This window comes from Chiloscyllium punctatum, chromosome 21 (assembly GCF_047496795.1).
Source record: "Chiloscyllium punctatum isolate Juve2018m chromosome 21, sChiPun1.3, whole genome shotgun sequence".
Classification (NCBI taxonomy): domain Eukaryota; kingdom Metazoa; phylum Chordata; class Chondrichthyes; order Orectolobiformes; family Hemiscylliidae; genus Chiloscyllium; species Chiloscyllium punctatum.
The window spans coordinates 9,051,456-9,072,298 of NC_092759.1; the positions used below are offsets into that span (position 1 = coordinate 9,051,456).

The following is a 20,843-nucleotide window of genomic DNA, read 5'->3' on the forward strand; positions in this document are numbered from 1 at the left end:
CCATATCCTTTTTTAGAGAATGAGTGTGAAACTGTGTAGAATACTTCAGATGTGGTCTCAGCAATGCCCTGTACAAATGGGACTAGACCAATTTAGCGTATCTGGTCAGCATGGATGAGTAGATGTGCTAAATTGAAGGGTCTGTTTCTGAACATCTCTATGACTATTATTGTTAATTGTTGTGAAAAAAATCCAAGATCCTTTTTTTTCCCTCTACATCTTTAATAGGGAACGGAAATGGGAAATGTTTTAAAACAGGATGGTCGGAAGATTGCTTCATGTTTTGGATGCAAGTAGCTGGCCAATCATTGTAAGTACTGTTTACACAGGCGCTGGTTCCAGCAGTAGTTCAATGTAGCTTGCAGACGAGCTGGAGCCAAGGGCTTTGTCTGAATGGAGATGATTTGGAGATGCCGGTGTTGGAATGGGGTGGACTAAGTTAAAAATCACACAGCACCAAGTTATAGTCAAACAGGTTTATTTGGAAGAACGACCTTTCGGAACAAGGCTCCTTCATCAGGTAACTAGTGGAGTAGGAACATAGGACCCATAATTTATAGCAAAAGATCATTAGTGTCAGACATTGATGTGATATATTGAACAAACGAAGGAGCAGCGGTCCGAAAGCACATACTCCCAATAAACCTGCTGGTTGAGAACCTGGTGTTGTGTGATTTTTATACCAGAAATGAGATTAGATTACTTACAGTGTGGAAACTGGCCCTTCGGCCCAACAAGTCCACACCAACCCGCCGAAGCGCAATCCACCCAGACCCATTTCCCTACATTTACCCCTTCACCTAACACTATGGGCGGTTTAGCATGGCCAACTCACCTGACCTGCACATTTTTGGACTGTGGGAGGAAACCGGAGCACCCGGAGGAAACCCAAGCAGACACAGGGAGAATGTACAAACTCCACAGTCAGTCAGTCACCTGAGGCGGGAAATGAACCCAGGTCTATGGCGCTGGTAGGCAGCAGTGCTAACCACTATGCCACCATGCTGCTCACTCCAAACGGACAGTCAGCTGGCAACAGCAGCTGATTGATCTGTGAACTAGTGACCAGTTACCAATAACAAAGGGTTTCTACCTGTCAATTAGTACTTGATTGATTATAAGGCAGTGCACCTACTTGAGACTGTGAGCATGACACAGAGAAACTTCAGACCTCCACCACCTCAAAAGCTCAGTTCTCTGCAGTAAAAAGCAGCTTTAAGCTCAAAGAAAATTAGATTACTATTTCTTCAGCAGTTGCTGTAAGGTGTGACTTCTAACTAAGTCAAGACCTTTCTACAACTGTGAATCAAACACCAATGTCTCCTCTAAACTAGGGAAAGCATCGGGGGAACAAAGACCAAGTAGTAGCATTCTGACCACTAAAACACTATCTCAGCAGGACTGTGAACAGGAACCACTGAACCGCCTTCCTAATCTCTTCCTCTGTACGTAACACCCATGATTTTTATCCCATGCCTGACTAAGTGTGCGCGTGGTGGTGGAGGCTCAAAAGGGATTCATTTTAACAAGTCGTCATATGCTGACAGTTCATAACTGTCTACCACTAGCGACAAGTCTATTTACTGATAGTGGTTTGTTAAGAACAGAAACCTGGTCCTTGCTTTCTGTCAACCTGGCTCTGAAAGTTATGTAAATTTAGGTATTGCATACTTTTTAAAAAACTTTACCTTTTATGTTGACTCCAAGAATAGCATGGCTTGATTTCTGAAGCTCTACTTTCAGTGAGGTACAACATTGCTCATGAAACATCCTCACACAAAGGAAAAATTGCTGTCCTTACCTGGTCTGGCCATGTGACTCCAGAATCTCAGCAACGTGGTTGACTTTTAACTGCCAGCTCAAATGGCCTCGCCAGACACTTAATTTCATTAGCCACTAGAAAACCTTAAAAAAGGAAGGAGATTGGACGGACCACCAAACACTAGCCAAGACACTGGAACAAGAGCAAAATCAGCCTTCTCAACCACGCAACATTTGCTGGGAGGGAAGCGAGGTCCGCGGATGCTGGAGATCAGAGTCGAAAAGTGTGGCGCTGGAAAAGCACAGCTGGTCAGGCAGCATCCGAGGAGCAGAAGAATTGATATTTCAGACATGAGCCTTCATCAGGAGCCTCTGTCCTCTAGTTTTGGACTCTCCTACCCTGTGACAGTTTTCTGGGGGCTAATATCAAAATAGGGAGATCCGTCTCATGGTCTAGTTATGCAATAGCTTAATGTACTCACAGAATTGTATCGTAAACACAATGTTCCAGGTAAGACCATCACAGAATCCCCCACTATCAACATCCTGAGGGCTATCATTAAGTACAAACTAAATTGGACTAAGTATATAAATACTATGACTACAATAGTAAGGCAGAAACTCAGAATCCTGCAGTAACTAACTCATCTCCTGACTCTCAAAGCTTGTCCACCATCTACATTGCACAAGTCAGGTGTGTGTGACTGGACTGCTGCCAGCTGACTCTATTCAGATACAGCCCTTGGCTCTAGCTCGTCTGCAAATTACATTGAACTACTGCTGGAACCAGCACCTGTGTAAATAGTATTACAAATGATTGGCCACTTACTTGATTGCAAAACAGGAACACAGTACTCCCCATTTGCCAGAATAAAGGCAGCTCCAACAACATTTAAGAAACTTGAATCCATCCATTTGATTGGCACCTTCACAATGAACATACACTCCCTCCACCACTGACATACAACAGCAATCTATAAGATACACTGCAGAATTTCACCAATACTCCTTCGACAGCACTTTCCAAACCTTTGGCGACAACCATCTAGAAGGACAAGGGCAGCAGATACATGGAATGCCATCACCTGCGAGCTCCCTTCCAAGCCACTTCCCATCGTGACTGGGAAATATATTGCCTTTATTCCAGCGGACTCCCTCCTAAACAGCACTGGGAAAAACCGAGAAAGCGGCTCAACACCTTTTCACAGGCAGCCAGGAATGGGTAATTAACATTTGCCAAGCCAGCAAATCTATTTCCCATGGATGAACTTTCAAAATAAACTGGGGTAGCTCACATTACATTGAGGGTTCGGAATTGTTGCATTTGCTATGTTTTGCACTGAGGCCAAAGCTAAACCACTCAGGATTAGATTAGATTACTTAGTGTGGAAACAGGCCCTTTGGCCCAACAAGTCCACACCGCCCCGCTGAAACACAACCCACCCAGACCCATTCCCCTACATTTAAAAGGAGTAGCACGGTGGCTCAGTGGTTAGCACTGCTGCCTCACAGCACCGGGGACCCAGGTTCGAATCCAGCCTCGGGTGACTGTCTGTGTGGAGTTTTCACATTCTCCCCCATGTCTGTGTGGATTTCCCCAGGAGTTCCAGTTTCGTCCCACAGTCCAAAGATATGCAGGTTAGGTGCATTGGCCATTGTATTCAGGGATGTGCAGACTAGGCGAACGGTCTATGGGAAATGCAGGGTTACAGGGAGAGAGTACAGTGGTGTGTTTGGATGGAATGCTCTTTGGAGCATCATTGTGGACTTGTTAGACTGAACAGCCCGCTTTAACACTGTAGAGATTTTATCATTCACTCAGTTTACTCTGCAGGAAACCACACAGCCCCTTTCCACATGCCCTGTACTTCCCACCACTCTTCTAATTCCTGCTCATTTCCTTACAATACTTGGTTCCAAGGCTGAGGTGAAGGTGCAAATGTTTGGCCAGCTATTTGACTGCAAACGCCATTGAGAGGTGTCCTGATGGGTGTACAGAGTACGGAGTTGAAAAATGTGGTGCTGGAAAAACACAGCAGGCCAGGCAGCATCCGAGGAGCAGGAGAGTTGACATTTCAGGCATAAGCCCTTCTTCAGGAATGAGGCTGGTGTGCCAAGCGGGCTGAGATAAAAGGTGGGGGGGTGGGGGGGAATTTGGGGGAGGGGCGCTGGGAATACAATAGGTGGAAGGAGGTGAGAGTGAGGGTGATAGGCCGGAAAGGTCAGGAAGAAGATTGCAGGTCAAGAGGGCGGTGCTGAGACCAGGGGTTGGGACTGAGATAAGGTGGGGGGAGGGGAAATGAGGAAGGTGGAAAAATCTGCATTCATCCCTTGTGGTTTGAGGGTTCCTAGGCGGAAGATGAGGCGCTTTTCCTCCAGGCGTCGTGTGGTCAGGGTCTGGCGATGGAGGAGGCCAAGGACCTGTATGTCCTTGGCGGAGTGGGAGGGGGAGTTAAAGTGTTCAGCCACGGAGAGGAGACCACATCGGGTGCAGCGGATACAGTAAATGATGTGTGTGGAGGTGCAGGTGAATTTACGACAGATATGGAAGGATCCATTGGGGCCTTGGAGGGAAGTGAGGGGGGGGGGGGGGGGGTGGGGGGAGTGTGGACGCAAGTTTTGCACTTCTTGCGGTTGCAGGGGAAGGTGCTGGGAGTGGAGGTTGGGTTGGTGGGGGGTGTGGACCTGATGAGGGCGTCGCAGAGGGAGTGGTCTCTCTGGAACGCTGATAGGGGTGGGGAGGGAAATATATCCCTGGTGGTGGGGTCTGTTTGGAGGTGGCAGAAATGACGGAGGGTGACAGAGTACTGACCAGCCAAAGTTTCTGGGAAACAGGAAATCCCCTTCCTACGCAGAGGCCCATCCTAAAAGCATATGTGCAGACAGGCGAAATACAGAGGGTAGGATCAGACTTGGTGACATTGCCCAAGCCTCCTCAACGTAGTCGGGTTCACACTTGGCTGAGGGGCCAGGCAGCAGCCACAAACCAGCTTATTCTACTGCAGGGAGCCTAAACTGCCTCATGTAGACCTAGCCTCAATCTTAGCAGGAAATTATCCAAAAGTAGGAGTCATACCTCTGTTCCTTCATCTTGGCCCGCCTCTTCTCCTCCTCATGTAGGACCTTTTTCAGCTGCAGAAAAAGCTGGTGCTTCTCTTCCTGCAGATTCTGCAGTTTCAGCTCCATCTTGGAGATCTGGGGACAGTGATGGAGCAATGAGTGAAGGTGGTAAATTGGGGGCTTCACAGCACAGGGTTCGACTGCTGAAAGATCCTCACTAACACCAAGTGCCACATTCACTCCACGTGCTGTTTTAAATGTCTTTCCCCAAGTGAGGAAGTGTTCCCCACCTTTTGATCTGCATTCATAAGGCAGGATCTTAGAAGCACAAAGTTTTCCCTTAGCCTGCCCAAGACTTGGCCACAAAACAAAACTTCTTCTGTGCTGCAGCCCTCTGTAAAACTGTTGCACAGACGATGCCCAACTTCTGGCATTGGATATTCCTCCCATGCCACACACCTATCCCATCAAATTCCCACAACAGGGACCATTGCACTCTCAAAATGAGGGGGAGGTATTCACGCCAGTTGAGGATACTCATTCCCACTGGATCGAGATGATACTGGACCCTTCTAGCTGGTAATCACTTGCTTGGTCAGTGTCTGGGTTCAGTAGCAAGACAAACCTCTCCACCCCTGCCAGCCTTGAACGTTACCTGTTCCTTTGTCTCTTCCAGTGACATGCGCTCCTCCATCTCTTTCTTCCTCTTCCGTTCCTGTTCTTCTTTCATCTTCTGCTCCATCATTTTGTCCACCTCCTCTTCCTCTGCAATGAAAGCAGTTACAGCTTTCCATTTCTTATTTTAAATTAGATGTCTAGATCCATTGGAATTTAGAAGAATGAGATATAATCATATTGAACCATGCACAATTCTGAGGGGAGTGCAAAGATTAGATACTAGAAGGTATTTCCTCTTGTGGAAGAGACTGGCACTGCAGGACATAAGTGTCAAAGATAGAGATAAGGAGAATTGTTTTCTCGAAGAGGGAGATTACTGTGTGGAGTTTGCACATTCTCCCCGTGTCTGCGTGGGTTTCCCCCGGGTGCTCCGGTTTCCTCCCACAGTCCAAAGATGTGCAGGTCAGGTGAATTGGCCATGTTAAATTGCCCGTAGTGTTAGGTATAGGGGTAGATGTAGGGGTATGGGTGGGTTGCGCTTCAGCGGGGCGGTGTGGACTTGTTTGGCCGAAGGGCCTGTTTCCACACTGTAAGTAATCTAATCTAATCTAATCTAATCTAATTAGTCCAGAACTCTCTTCATTAGGAAGTAGTGGAGGTTGGGATTTTAAGCTTATTCAAGGCTGAAAATGGATAGCTATTTGATTAATAAGAGTGTTGAAGATTATAGGAGGAAGACTGACAAATGAATTGAGAACCACAACCAGATCAGCCACAATAGTGTTGAAAGGTGGGGCAGATTTGAAGGGCTAAATGATTTCTGAGGTTTGTGGTTTTATGTAGGGAAGGTCAAATACAGGTGGAAATTCCGCAGTGAATGACAGAATCCTTAGGCATATTGATATGCAGTAGGGTCTCGGCATGCAGGTCCATAGATCACCAAAAGGGGAAGCGCAGGTAGATTTAAAAAAGGCCTATGGCATAATTACCTTCAGTCGAAGGGGCATTGAGTATAAGGATAGAAAAGTTATGCTCCAGCTTCATAAAACTTTAGTTAGGCCACCCTTGGAAGATTGCGTACAGTTCTGGTCACCACACTACCAGAAGGATGGTAATGTGTTGGAGAGGGTACAGAAAAGGTTTACCGGGATGTTGCCTGGTATGGGAGATAGAGCGTCGACCTGACAGAAGTTTATAAAGATTGTGAATGGCATGGATAGAGTGAAAAGTCTGAGGCTTTTTCCCAGGCTGGTGGGGTCAATAACTGGAGGACACAGGTTCAAGGTGTGGGTGTGTGGGGGAGGGGGGTGGGTCAGGAGCAGATTTAAAAAGAGATGTACGAGGCAACTTTTCCACACAAAGTATGGTTAGTGCCTGGAACGCACTGCCAGAGGTGGTCCTGAAAGCAGACACAATCACAGCATTCAAGAAACACTGGATGATTACATGAAGAGGAAGAGAATAGAGGGATACAGGTCCTGCGTGAGGACAGTTTTAGTATAGAAGGGCAAAATGTGTCGATGAAGTTTGAAGTGCCAAAGAGCCTGTTCCTATGCAGTATTGTTCTTTATCCTTTCTTTGTAAAGCTAGCTACATGGAATTAGGTCACAGATCAGCCACTTTTTTTACTGTACAATGGAACAAGCTTGACAGGGGCTGAATACCCCCCTCCTGCACCAAATAAGAGGCTGCAGAGAAAACAACACTTGGGGCTAGCTCCCGGACACTCAGAGGGTTTCCAATCCAGCCACCATATCTAACAGGAAGATTCCTGCTACCCACATGTACATACTTCCCATCATCTTCTCTTAGTGGATCAAAGACAGCTGATTGGGTCTCAGCCCCTTGGCTCTATCCTGTCAGGTCCTGTCCGGAATCTGGCAAACCAGGGCAACAGTGGAAAAGAAGAGCTTATGATGTCGGGAGTAACATGTAAAAATGGATAGAAGATTGGTTGGCTAGTAGAAAACAGTGTGCATAATTGGGTCTATGTCTCATTGGCAGGATGTGATGAGTGGGGTCCCACAGTTTTTGCATAATTACAGTTATACATCCACGAAGAGAATGAAGGCAGAGTTGCTAAAGTCAGAAATGGCACAATGATAGGTAGGAAGGTACGCTGTGGAGGAGGAGTTTTCAAAAAGCTGTACAAAGATTGAACCAATTGGCAAACATCTTGTACACCTAATGCAATGTGAGCAAACGTGAGTTGTTCAATTTGGCAGGTGTAAAGACTACGTATTTTGTTTGGAAATAAAAACCAGAAAACCAAATTTTATTGTTATGACTGGAAACAAACTGTATGTTGTTCACTCATAGGCTACACAAACATACATGATTTTTGTGAGGTTGATACTTGTGACACACATGCTCACACCAAGATCCTTACGTTGGAAAATAAACTATCAAGCACCAGCTTTTGGATTGGTTGTAACCAGACGTTTGTCACAGAACAGAGTTGAGAGAGAATGGTTGAGCTCCCAAAGACCCACAGCAAACCAGATTGTGCTCACCCACCCTCACTGGGAGTAGAAGAGAAGTAACACTGAAAAGAATCTGCAGGAAAAGAACTTAAATCAGGCCCAAGTCCAACTGACCAGCCACTGAATTGAGGAATGCTTCAGTTAATGACAATATAACAACTCCAAAAATCAAAGAACCATGAAAAAGTCACTTCATCTACTCCAGTGGGAGAAAGTGAGGACTGCAGATGCTGGAGACCAGAGTTGAAAAATGTTGTGCTGGAAAAACACAGCAGGCCAGGCAGCATCCGAGGAGCAGGAGAATCGATGTTTCAGGAAGGGCTTATGCCCGAAACATCGATGCCTCATCTACTCCAGTGCTTTGGACTCTTGATCCACAAACTTTTCTCCTTTTTGCTTATTATCCTTGACAATATTCCCGAAAAAGTTTGCCTTCTTCTTGCCATTTGTCAATGAATCGGTGTGTGTTTAGATTTCGAGAGTTTCAGTTTACATTTGCATATTGGTAATTAATAATCTGTTTTGTCACACATGAGAATAACAGAATCCCTACAGTGTTGAAATGGGACATTTGGCCCTAAAAGTCCACACCGATCCTCCAAAGAGTAACCCACCCAGACCCATTCCACTACCCTATTACTCTACATTTCCCATGACTAACACGTCTAAAATACACGTCTCTGAACACTGTGGGCAATTTACCAAGACCAATTCACCATAACCTGCATGTCTTTGGAGAAAACCAGAGCATCCGGAGGAAACCCACACAGACATGGACAGAACATGCAAACTCCACACAGACAGTTGCCCGAGGCTGGAATCAAACCCAGGTGCCTGATGTCGTGAGGCAGCAGTGCTAACCACTGAGCCACCAAAGAATTGCAGGATAAACTGAGTATAAGAAGTTCATTTTTGGTTTCTTGTTCATTGATAAAATCCTGGTGGGAGCTTCTTTTCTCTTAGATATTGATCACAGACATACATTAACCATTCGAGGGGGTTAAATCGGTCATCTTAAAACTTGTGGGATAGAGGCACTTAATTTCCAGCAAACCCTTCCTTATCAAGGTTGTGACACAGGAAGAACCAAAAGGCGGAGTACTCATTGAATCCCCAGAGTGTGGAAGTTGGCTATTCAGCCCATCAAGTTCACAGCAACCCTCTGAACAGCAATTCACCCAGACCCATGCCCTTACCATATCCCAAAAAACCAGCACTTCCCAGGGTTAATCTACCTAGCCTGCACATCCGTTGGACACTTATGGGAAATTTAGCATGGCCAATCCACCAAACCTGGACTTCTTTGGACTTTGGAAGGAAAGCACCTGGATTAAACCCACAATGATGGGGGGGTGGGGGTGGGGGGAAGCGAGCGGGAAATGTGCAAACTTTGCACAGACAGTTGTCCAAGAGTGGAATCGTACTCAGGTCCCTGGTGCTGTGAGGCAACAGCACTAACCACTGAACTGAATTGCCGAACAGAAAATATCTTTAGAACTCCTAACATAGAGGCAGATCTCGGTATTTCAATCCAGAGCCACACAACATTAGTATCCAGATTCAACATGTAACGAATAAAGCTAATGGAATGCTAGGATTTATAACTGGAGAAATTCAACATAAAAACTAGAATATTATGCCTTTGTTAAACAGGGCATTGGTAAGCATATCTCAAATATGTTCAATTTTCGTCTCTTTACTAAAGGAAGGATGGAAATGTACTGGACACTGTTCAGAGGTTTACTCTCGAGAGCTGGAATGAGTTGTCTTACGAGGTTAGGTTAGACAGCCTAGTCTTGTTTCCACTGGAGTTTAGCAGAGCAAAGAGTGACTTGAAAGGTATGGTCTTCACAAGGAGGATGTGGAAAAGATGTCTTCTCTTATGACAACTCCAGAACTAAGGGACACTGTTTTAAAATCAGGGGTCACCGTTTTAGGGCTGTTTGACACTTAAAGAAAAATAAGTTAATATTTGACAGTTAACATGGCTTTGGCAAGGGCAGGTCATGTCTGACAAATTTAATTGAAATTCTTTGATGAGGTGAAACAGGCAGTAGATGAGGGTTTCAGACAGCACTTGATATGGTGCCAACATGGCAGGTTGGTTCACAAATTAGAAACGTTTGAGATTGATGGATCCTTGGCAGCATGGAATAGAATTTGGCTAAAAGATAGGAACCAGAAGGTAGAGTAAATGGATGGATATTTCTCAGATCGGAGACAAGTGATGTATCCCAGGGATTGATGTTGGGACCCTTGTTTTTTCTGATTTATATTAATAATTTGGAGAAGGGTGTTGAGGGCAAAACCTCTAAATTTCCAGATGACACTAAGCTACAGAGAATAGTGAATTAAAGGCTAACATTTGGGGTGGCACAGTGACTCAGTGGTTAACACTTGGACCTCACAGCCCCAGCACCCAGATTCAATTCAACTTTTGGGCGACTATTTGTGTGGAATTTGCACATTCACCCTGTGTCTGTATGGGTTTCCTCCCACCATCCAAAAAACACGCAGGTTAGGTGAACTGGCCATGCTAAGTTGTCCAGTTATGTGCAGGCTAGGCTGGTTAGCCATGGAACATGCAGGGGAACGGGGATAGTAGATCTGGGTGGGATGCTCTTCACAGGACTGGTGTGGGACTTGATGGGCCGAATGGTCTGCTTCCACACTGTCGGGATTCTATGAGTGACTTCAGAGGGACGTTGACAAGTTTGCTAAATAGGCAAGCATCTGAATTTCAAAGCAGAGTCACGTGAGGTAATGCATTTTGGGAGAAACACGGAGAGACAGTACACGCTCAATGGTACAACTTTGAGGGGAATACAGGTGCAGAGATACCTCATGATTCACATGAATAATTCTCTGAAGATGGCCAGGCAAGTTGAAACAGAAGTTAAGGCAGCTTATGGGACCCTTGGGTTTATACATAAAGGGATAGAATAGAAAAGCATGCAAGTGATGCTACCCCTCTACAAATCATTGGTCAGACCACATTTGGAGTATTGTGCTCGATTCTGGGCACTTTATTTAAGGAAAGATCTTGGAGAGAGTGCCAAGGAGATTTGCTAGTTATACCAGGAATTAGGAACTTTAGATACAAGGAAAGATTACAGAAATTGCGCTTATTCTGATTGGAGCAGAGAAGATTAAGACGTGACATTATTGAGGTATTAAAATATGTGAACCATTTTTTTAGGATAAAGGAGTACATTCTGTTTCCATTGTTGGTATGTCAGGAACAACAATTTCAAGATTGTCAGCAAGAAAGCTAGGAGAAACATCTTTACTCAGAGTTGTTAGGATTTAGAATGCATTGCCTGAGAGAGTAGTGGAGGTGGATTCCATACAAGGTCTTAAAAGAGAGCTGGAGAGACAGAAATATTTGAAAGGGATGAATTTAGTCAGCTACAGAGATCGGGTTGGAGAATGGGACTAGCTGGGTAGCTCTGTCAGGAACAGAGTGGTGGCACAAGTGGTGGGGAGATGGGTTGAGCAAGAGAGTTGATGAGGACGGGTAGGGGATGGGCGAATGGGTGCAGCAGGAGGGTTGGTAACAGGCAGCGTGGGGGGGGGGCAGCGGAGAAGGAACAGGCAGAGCGATGATGGGGTCAACAGGTGAGCATGGGGGTGGTTAGCTGGAACGGGTGGGGAGTAGAATGGGTAATGAGGTGCTGGGTGGAATGGGCAGAGGGAGTGAGGAGGGCACAGGCACAGAGAGGGGGTTCATACAGTTTATGCCTTAACTGTCTTATTGATAACATAGGATTAAGACTCTCTGGCTGTGGGCAATGTCCTGTGAGGAATGATTGAGTAAGTACTGCCTATGTTTCCTACATGATCTCAACTTGATCCTTGGGTACTGAGACTGTTCTATGGATATAATTTGAAGACTCGGGTGCTATATTTTCCAGAGTTTAGAAGCATGCAAACTTCTGACAGAAGGAAGAATATTTCCCCTGTCTGGGAGCACTAAAACAGTCTTTGAATAATTGGTTGCCATCTCCCAAATTGGCATAAAGCTAAATGGCCTCCTTTAATTCCAATTTCAAATGGTCTCCAACACTTTTGCCCCAGAGTACTGCAAAGTCCTAGTGCGTTTCTCCTATTCCCATTTGGAAAGTCCCATTGAATTTGCTTACAGTCTACCAGAGCGCAACAACTCAGCATTCCGATTTAACAACAGGACATATCCTAGGGAATAAGTGAAAGCATTGCAGCATACAGCTTTTTGTTTTCTGTTGAACATTTTGCCAGACTGCCCTGTCTTAATCTACCTGCCAGTCATGACGTCGACACACTCGCTCTTCCTTCCCGAGACCCTTACCTTGTCGCTTCCGTGCTCTCTCCTTCATGATGTGCTGGTGAAGAGCTCGCGCCATCGCGCTCGACATTTTGGGTCGTTCCAGGAGGGCTGGCATCGTCTCTGTTTCAGAAGGAGCCAGACACTAGAAGCTAGAATAGGAATGAGAAAAAGTCATCATCAGCTTTGTGAGAGCAACAGAATCGCGAGAGAGAATTAGACGAACTTGATCTCACTACACTGTCTCCTAATACCATCTGGTGCAACACAGCTCATAAGAACATCTGAAAGCTCCCCTTCGAGACACATGCATCCTTAACTTGGAACTATGGTGCTGTTCCTTCACAGCCACTGGGTCAAACTTATGGAACTCTTTTCCTTATCAGCACCGTCCCTACACCTCAGGGGCTGCAGTAGTTCAAGGTGGCACATCACCACCTTCTCTCGGGGAAATAGGGATCAGCAGTAAAATGCTGGCTCAGCCAATGAAACCCACACCTTACACAGAATGTGCTGCAGAGAAACATCTCATCAAAACCATTCTGTTTTGCTTCAAGGCAAATACAAATCCAGAATGAACCAGAGTCATATTGGACTGGACCCCAGCAATGCGGGAATCTGTCAGAGTTCCCCAAATTGTGCTCTCTTTCAAAATACACTGGCTAGAGCCAGGTTCACCCTCTCACATATAATGCTTCCCCTTGCCAAATCTCCTTCTTCTTCCCTGATCCTCATCCCCTATACACATTACCACTGCCCTCGTCATTACTTCCTCCCTTCTCCATTTCCCTCTCACTGCTCTACCCATTCACCCCCACAAATCCCCGTCTCCTCACAAATTCCCCCTTCACCCCCACAAATCCCCGTCTCCTCACAAATCCCCCCTTCACCCCCACAAATCCCCGTCTCCTCACAAATCCCCCCTTCACCCCCACAAATCCCCATCGCCTTACAAATCCCCCCTTCACCCCCACAAATCCCCGTCTCCTCACAAATCCCCCCTTCACCCCCACAAATCCCCGTCTCCTCACAAATCCCCACTTCACCCCCACAAATCCCCCCTTCACCCCCACAAATCCCCGTCTCCTCACAAATCCCCCCTTCACCCCCACAAATCCCCATCGCCTTACAAATCCCCCCTTCACCCCCACAAATCCCCGTCTCCTCACAAATCCCCCCTTCACCCCCACAAATCCCCCCTTCACCCCCACAAATCCCCGTCTCCTTACAAATCCCCCCTTCACCCCCACAAATCCCCGTCTCCTCACAAATCCCCCCTTCACCCCCACAAATCCCCGTCTCCTCACAAATCCCCCCTTCACCCCCACAAATCCCCATCGCCTTACAAATCCCCCCTTCACCCCCACAAATCCCCCCTTCACCCCCACAAATCCCCGTCTCCTTACAAATCCCCCCTTCACCCCCACAAATCCCCCCTTCACCCCCACAAATCCCCATCGCCTTACAAATCCCCCCTTCACCCCCACAAATCCCCGTCGCCTTACAAATCCCCCCTTCACCCCCACAAATCCCCGTCTCCTTACAAATCCCCCCTTCACCCCCACAAATCCCCGTCTCCTTACAAATCCCCCCTTCACCCCCACAAATCCCCGTCTCCTTACAAATCCCCCCTTCACCCCCACAAATCCCCGTCTCCTCACAAATCCCCCCTTCACCCCCACAAATCCCCGTCTCCTCACAAATCCCCCCTTCACCCCCACAAATCCCCGTCTCCTCACAAATCCCCCCTTCACCCCCACAAATCCCCATCGCCTTACAAATCCCCCCTTCACCCCCACAAATCCCCGTCTCCTCACAAATCCCCCCTTCACCCCCACAAATCCCCGTCTCCTCACAAATCCCCCCTTCACCCCCACAAATCCCCCCTTCACCCCCACAAATCCCCGTCTCCTCACAAATCCCCCCTTCACCCCCACAAATCCCCGTCTCCTCACAAATCCCCCCTTCACCCCCACAAATCCCCGTCTCCTCACAAATCCCCCCTTCACCCCCACAAATCCCCGTCTCCTCACAAATCCCCCCTTCACCCCCACAAATCCCCGTCTCCTCACAAATCCCCCCTTCACCCCCACAAATCCCCGTCTCCTCACAAATCCCCCCTTCACCCCCACAAATCCCCGTCTCCTCACAAATCCCCCCTTCACCCCCACAAATCCCCGTCTCCTCACAAATCCCCCCTTCACCCCCACAATTCCCCCATTGACCCCCAAAACTCCATACCTACCAAAGATATCCCCCCCCCACGTCCCCTTTTCCTCTCTCCCAAATCCCCATCTCCATTCTCTCCCACCCACCTCCCCCTCCCTCTGTCCTCTCTCCCACCCACCTCCCCCTCCCTCTGTCCTCTCTCTTCCCTTCCTCACCATTCCCTGTGTTCCAGGCCGTGGGCCTACCCCCTTCCACTCTGTCCCTGTCCCCGTCCCCCACTCTGTGTCTCCACCCTCCCTGACTCCGCCCACCCCGCAGCCGTAAAGCGAAAGGCCGCCGCAACAGGCCGGCGATCACCTGACGCGCGACGGTGTCGTAAAGCGCGGGGGCGCATCTGTCGGGGGAGAAAAAACCGCCCCGCAGTCGTAAAGTGGATCGAACAGCTGCCCCGCAGCCGTCGAGCGGATTGGTCTCGCGCCCCCGACCTGCAGCCCGTGGGGGAAGGCTGTCGCGAAGAGGCGGTTGTCGCGGAGCAGGAGCGGGCCTGAGGGGGAAGGGAGCAGGGGGTTAAGCCCCCCCTCTCTGTCTCTGGCGATGGCGGCCGAGTTCCACCTGAGGACCGGCAAACTGGTGGCGTTGCTGAACGGCAACCGCACGGCCAAGCGTAACAAGCCGACCGAGGAGTTCAACCACGGGCTGGCGATGAGCCGGGAGCCGCTGGGGGACGGGCAGCTCTTTCAGGTGCGGATCGACAGGAAGGTGAGTCCCTGAGGGGGGTGGGGTGGGGGGATCTCTAACCCCCCACCCGGGGGGGGGGGGGGGGGGGGGTGAACTCAACAAGAAACCCCGGTGATTGAGGCCTACACCAGGAGATCCAGGGGAAGGGGAGTCTCAGGGGACAAGGCAAAGGGGGGGGGGATTAGTCCCCCTCCTCTCTAAGATTGTGTTTTTAAATAATATTTAATAATTATTATGAGTGTTTCCCCCCCCCCCCCCATGTATTGATGCAAGGAGTGGGGCTTAAAAGATGGAGTTTGCCCCCCCCCCCCCGCATCTGAGAGGAGCCTCAGCCCCAGACTGGTATCTGTCTGCCACAACATTACTGTTAAATAGCCTCTTCCACACTCCATCCAGTTTAAAATTCAATCCCCCCCCCCCCCCCCCCCCACCCCGTCACTTGGTAAAGATTCCTGTCCACTGTGCCATTGGCTGCCATCATACCCCCCCCAGGCTCTGTAAGGCCAATGTGATGTACAGCGCCAACTCCCAGTGAGAGCCCAGGTGCAAGAGGTGCCGGGGGATGGAGCGTAGGTAGAAGGTCCCAGAAGGGCTCAATGGGTTGGGCAGCGCTAACGTAGAGAAAGAAACCAAGATGATATTTTGGTTCGCTGGCTTGGTGCTAGTGCTTTGGTCAAGTTAAACTGAGTGGTTTCGCATGATGGGGTGCACCAGATGTCAGCTATTATAAACTCTCAAGACTAGTACAGCACAGGGTTAGGTACAGAGTAAAGGTCCCTTGACTCTGTCACCATCAAACCCTCCCAGGACAGAAGCAGACTAGATAGAGAGTAATTCTGCTTAAATGTTATGCCAATCCAACGTTCCCAGGATAGGGACAGTACATGGTGAGATACAGAGTGAAGCTATCTCTACTCTTTCAGACTGAAAGTAAACAGAAAGTAAAACTTCATCCACATTGGCCCTATCAAACATTCCTGGTACAAGGACATCACAGGGTTACATCATGAGTGAAGCCTTCTCTACTCTGTCCACATCAAAACCTCCCAATATAGGGACAGCATGGGGCTAGATACAGAATATACTCCAACTCTTTTACACTGAAAGTCAAGTCCCCTCAACACTGTCTTCATCAAACACCCCTAGCATATTGAAAGCAGTAATTTAGATACAGAGTCCATCTTTCTACTCTTTCAGAGCAGCACAGTGGCTCAGTGGTTAGCATTGCTGCCCTCACAGTGCCAAGGACTCAGGTTCAATACCACCCTGGGGTGATCAGATCGAATGGATCGGTTGGAGCAACAGTTAGGAATTTACAAGAGCCACAAGAGGGGTGTGATGGATGACAGTTATAGGAAGGGAGAAAAGCTGCGGAAACAGTCAGAGAGATGGGTTAACTCCAGGAAAGGTAAGAGAGGTAGGCAGGTAGTGCAGGAGTCTTCTATGGCTATTCCCATTTCAAATAAGTATGCTGTTTGGGAAAATGTAGGGGGTAATGGATTCTCAGGGGAATGTAGCCAAGTTTCTGGTATCGAGATTGGCTCTTATGTAATGAGGGGAACGTCAGGTTCCAAGAGATCAATTGTCTAGTCACAGGCACAGACAGACGTTTTTGTGGCCAGCAGCGAAAAATCAAAATGGCGTGTTGCCTTCCTGGTGCCAGGATCAAGGATATCTCAGTGCAGAATGTTCTCACCCAGGGTAGAGGGCCCAGCATTGTATACATTGGGATCAATGACAATGGAAGGGAAAAGGATGAGATTCTGAAGGGAGAATACAGAGAGTTAGGCAGAAATTTAAAAAGGAGGTCCTCGAGAGTAGTAATATCAGGACTCCTCCCGGTGATACGAGCTAGTGAGGGTAGGAATGGGACCATAGATCAGATGAATGCATGGCTGAGAAGCTGGTGCTGGGGAGAAGGGTTCTCATTCTCGGATCATTGCAATCTCTTCTGGGGTAGCAGTGACCTGTACAAGAAGGACGGATGGCACCTGAATTGGAAGGGGACTAGTGTACTGGTAGGCAAATTTGCTGGAGCTGCTTGGGAGGATTTAAACTATTAAGTTAGGTGGGGGTGGCACCCAGGGAGATAGTGAAGAAGGAGATCAATCTGAGACTGGTACAATTAAGAAAAGAAGTGAGTCAAACAGTCAGGGCAGGCAGGGACAAAGCAGATAACGAGGTAGGACTGATAAATTAAACTGCATTTCTTTCAGTGTAAGAGGCCTAACAGGGAAGGCAGATGAACTCAGGGCATGGTTAGGAACATGGGACTGGGATATCATAGTAATTACAGAAACATGGCTCGGGGATGGGCAGGACTGGCAGCTTAATGTTTCAGGATACAAATGTTACAGGAAGGATAGAAAGGAAAGCAAGGGAGGAGGGGGAGTGGTGTTTTTGATAAGGGATAGCATTACAGCTGTGCGGAGGGAGGATATTCCTGGAAATACATCCAGGGAAGTTATTTGGGTGGAACTGAGAAATAAGAAAGGGATGATCACCTTATTGGGATTGTATTACAGACCACCTAATAGTCAGAGGGAAATTGAGAAACAAACTTGTAAGGAGATCTCAGCTATCTAAGAATAATAGGGTAGTTATGGTAGGGGATTTTAACTTTCCAAATATAGACTGGGACTGCCAAAGTGTTAAGGGTTTAAATGGAGAGGAATTTAAGTGTGTACAAGAAAAGTTTCTGATTGAGTATGTGGATGTACCCACTAGAGAAGGTGTAAAACTTGCCCTGCTCTTGGGGGAAAAAAGGCAGGGCAGGTGACTGAGGTGTCAGTGGGGGAGCACTTTGGGCCAGGGACCATAATTCTAGTAGTTTTAAAATAATAATGGAAAAAGATAGGCCAGATCTAAAAGTTGAAGTTCTAAATTAGAGAAAGGCCAATTTTGACGGTATTAGGCAAGACCTTTCGAAAGCTGATTGGAGGCAGATTTTCGCAGGTAAAGGGACGGCTGAAAAATGGGAAGCCTTCAGAAATCAGATAACAAGAGCCTAGAGAAAGTATATTCAAGTTAGGGGGTGACAGGAAAGGCTGGTAGGTATAGGGAATGCTGGATGACAAGAGAAATTGAGGGTTTGGTTAAGAAAAAGGAGGAAGCAAATGTCAGATATAGACAGAAAAGATCGAATGAATCCTTTGAGTATAAAGGTAGGAGGAGTATACTGAAGAGGGCAATCAGGAGGGCAAAAAAGGGGACATGAGATAGCGTTGGCAAATAGAGTTAAGGAGAATCCAAAGGGTTTTTACAAATACATTAAGGACAAAAGGATAACTGGGGAGAGAATTGGGTTCCTCAAAGATTAGCAAGGTGGCCTTTATGTGGAGCTGCAGGAGATGGGGAGATACTAAACGAGTACTTTGCATCAGTGTTTACTGTGGAAAAGGACATGGAAGATATAGAAAGTAGGGAAATAGATGATGACGTCTTGAAAAATGTCCATATTACAGAGGAGGAAGTGCTGAATGTCTTGAAACACATAAAAATGGATAAATCCCCAGGACCTGATCATGTGTACCCTAGAACTCTGTGGGAAGCTAGAGAAGTGATTGCTGGGCCTCTTGCTGAGATATTTATATCATCGATAGTCACAGGTGAGGTGCCGGAAGACTGGAGATTTGCTAACATGGTGCCACTGTTTAAGAAGGGTGGTAAGGACAAACCAGGGAACTGTAGACCAGTGAACCTGGCATTGGTGGTGGGCAAGGTGTTGGAGGGAATTCTGAGGGACAGGATGTACATATATTTGGAAAAGCAAGGACTGATTAAGGATAGTCAGCATGGCTTTATGCATGGGAAATCATGTTTCACAAACTTGGTTGAGTTTTAACAAGGAGGGTTGATGAGGGCAGAGCCCCATGGGAGACTGATTAGCAAGGTTAGATCTCATGGAATACAGGAAGAACTAGCCATTTGGATACAGAACTGGCTCAAAGGTAGGAGACAGAGGGTGGTGGTGGAGGGTTGCTTTTCAGACTGGAGGCCTGTGACCAGTGGAGTGCCACAAGGATCGGTGCTGGGTCCATTTCTAGTCATTTATATAAATGTTTTGGATGTGAGCATAGTTTGCAGGTGACACCAAAATTGGAGGTGTAGTGGACAGCAAAGAAGATTACCTCAGATTACAACAGGTTCTGGATCAGATGGGCCAATGGGCTGCAAAGTGGCTGATGGAGTTTAATTGAGATAAATGCGAGGTGCTGCATTTAGGGAAAGCAAATCTTTACAGGACTTATACACTTAATTAGATTAGATTCCCTACAGTATGGAAACAGGCCCTCAGCAAGTCCACACCGACCCTCTGAAGAGCAACCCACCTGGACCCATTCCCCTACATTTACCCCCTGACTAATGCACCCAACACTATGGGCAATTTAGCATGGCCAATTCACCTGACCTGCACATCTTTGGACTGTGGGAGGAAACTGGAGAACCTGGAGGAAACCCACACAGACACGGGGAGAATGTGCAAACTCCATGCAAACAGTCGCCCAAAGCTGGAATCGAGCCTGGGACCCTGGTGCTGTGAGGCAGCAGTGCTAACCACTAAGCCACCGTGCCACCTCTTAGGGAGTGTTGCTGAACAAAGAGAACTGCGAGTGCAGGTTCATAGCTCCTTGAAAGTAGAGTTGCAGGTAGAGAGGATAGTGAAGGCAGCGTTTGGTATGCTATCCTTTATTGGTCAGAGTATCGAGTACAGGAGTTGGGCGGTCATGTTGCAGATGTACAGGACATTAGTTTGGCCAGTTTTGGAATACTGCATGTAATTTTGATCTCCTTCCAATTAGAAGGAAGCTGTGAAACTTGAAAGAGTTCGGAAAAGATTTACAAGGATATTGCCAGGGTTGGAGGATTTGAGCTTTTGGGAGAGATTGAACAGGCTGGGGCTGTTTTCCCTGGAGTCTCAGAGGCTGAGGGGTGACCTTATAGGGGTTTATAAAATCGTGAGGGGCATGGATAGGGTAAATAGACAAATTCTTTTCCCTGGGATGGGGGAGTCCAGAACTAGAGGGTGAGAGGGGAAAGATATGAAACCTAAGAGGCAAATCTTTCATGCAGAGGGTGGTGTGTGTATGGAATGAGGTGCAAGAGGAAATGGTGCAGACTAGTACTACATTGCAACATTTAAAAGGCATCTGGTTGAGTATATGAATAGGAAGGGTTTAGAGGGATGTGGGTCAAGTGCTTGTAAATGGGACTAGATTAGGTTAGGATATCTGGTCAGCATGGACGAGTTGGATGGAAGCGTCTGTTTCTGTGCTATACTCTGACTCTGTGGAATTTGCACACTCTCATATCTGCTTGGCTTTCCTAGGGGTGCTCCAGTCTACTCCCATAAAAATGTGCAATTTTTGTGGATTGGCCATGCTAAATTGCCCATAGTGATGTGAGGAAAGGTGGATTAGCCATGGGAAATGCAGATTATGGCAATAGAGTGGTGTGGGTATGTCTGGGTGGGATGTTCTTCAGAGAATCAGTGTGGACTCGTTGGGCTGAATGGCCTGCTTCCACGCTGTAGGGATTCTATGATAAACCAAAATCAGAGCAAAGCTATCTCCACTCTTTGAACTCCAAGTAATTGGGAAGTAAAGGTCCATCGATACAATCCCCATCAAACACTCCAGGACAAGGCCAGCAAGGGGTTAAAAACAGATTAAACTCCCTACTTCTTAATCGAATATAAATTAACAGCGAAC

At 47.4% G+C, this 20,843-nt stretch overlaps 2 protein-coding genes across 6 annotated transcripts in view; one reads left to right on the top strand and one right to left on the bottom strand.

Annotated features, from left to right (window-relative positions):
• gps2 (G protein pathway suppressor 2) overlaps positions 1-14,691 on the bottom strand; it is a 43,041-nt gene extending 28,350 nt beyond the window's left edge. Inside the window, exons 1-4 of the mRNA XM_072591511.1 lie at positions 14,610-14,691; positions 12,250-12,377; positions 5,477-5,586; positions 4,838-4,956 (exon numbers count right to left, since the gene is read on the bottom strand). Of these exons, the coding sequence (XP_072447612.1) occupies positions 4,838-4,956; positions 5,477-5,586; positions 12,250-12,343 (323 nt within the window). The 5' untranslated portion in view covers positions 12,344-12,377; positions 14,610-14,691. The remainder of the gene's footprint in view (positions 1-4,837; positions 4,957-5,476; positions 5,587-12,249; positions 12,378-14,609) is intronic.
• A 165-nt stretch (positions 14,692-14,856) lies between these two features.
• Positions 14,857-20,843, top strand: part of neurl4 (neuralized E3 ubiquitin protein ligase 4) — a 133,419-nt gene continuing 127,432 nt past the window's right edge. For 3 of the 5 annotated variants that reach the window (XM_072591512.1, XM_072591514.1, XM_072591516.1), the window contains exon 1: positions 14,858-15,153. In XM_072591512.1, the coding sequence (XP_072447613.1) occupies positions 14,989-15,153 (165 nt within the window). In that variant the 5' untranslated portion in view covers positions 14,858-14,988. Of the gene's footprint in view, positions 15,154-20,843 lie in introns of all 5 variants that reach the window. The other 2 variants (XM_072591513.1, XM_072591515.1) reach the window with 1 other exon arrangement.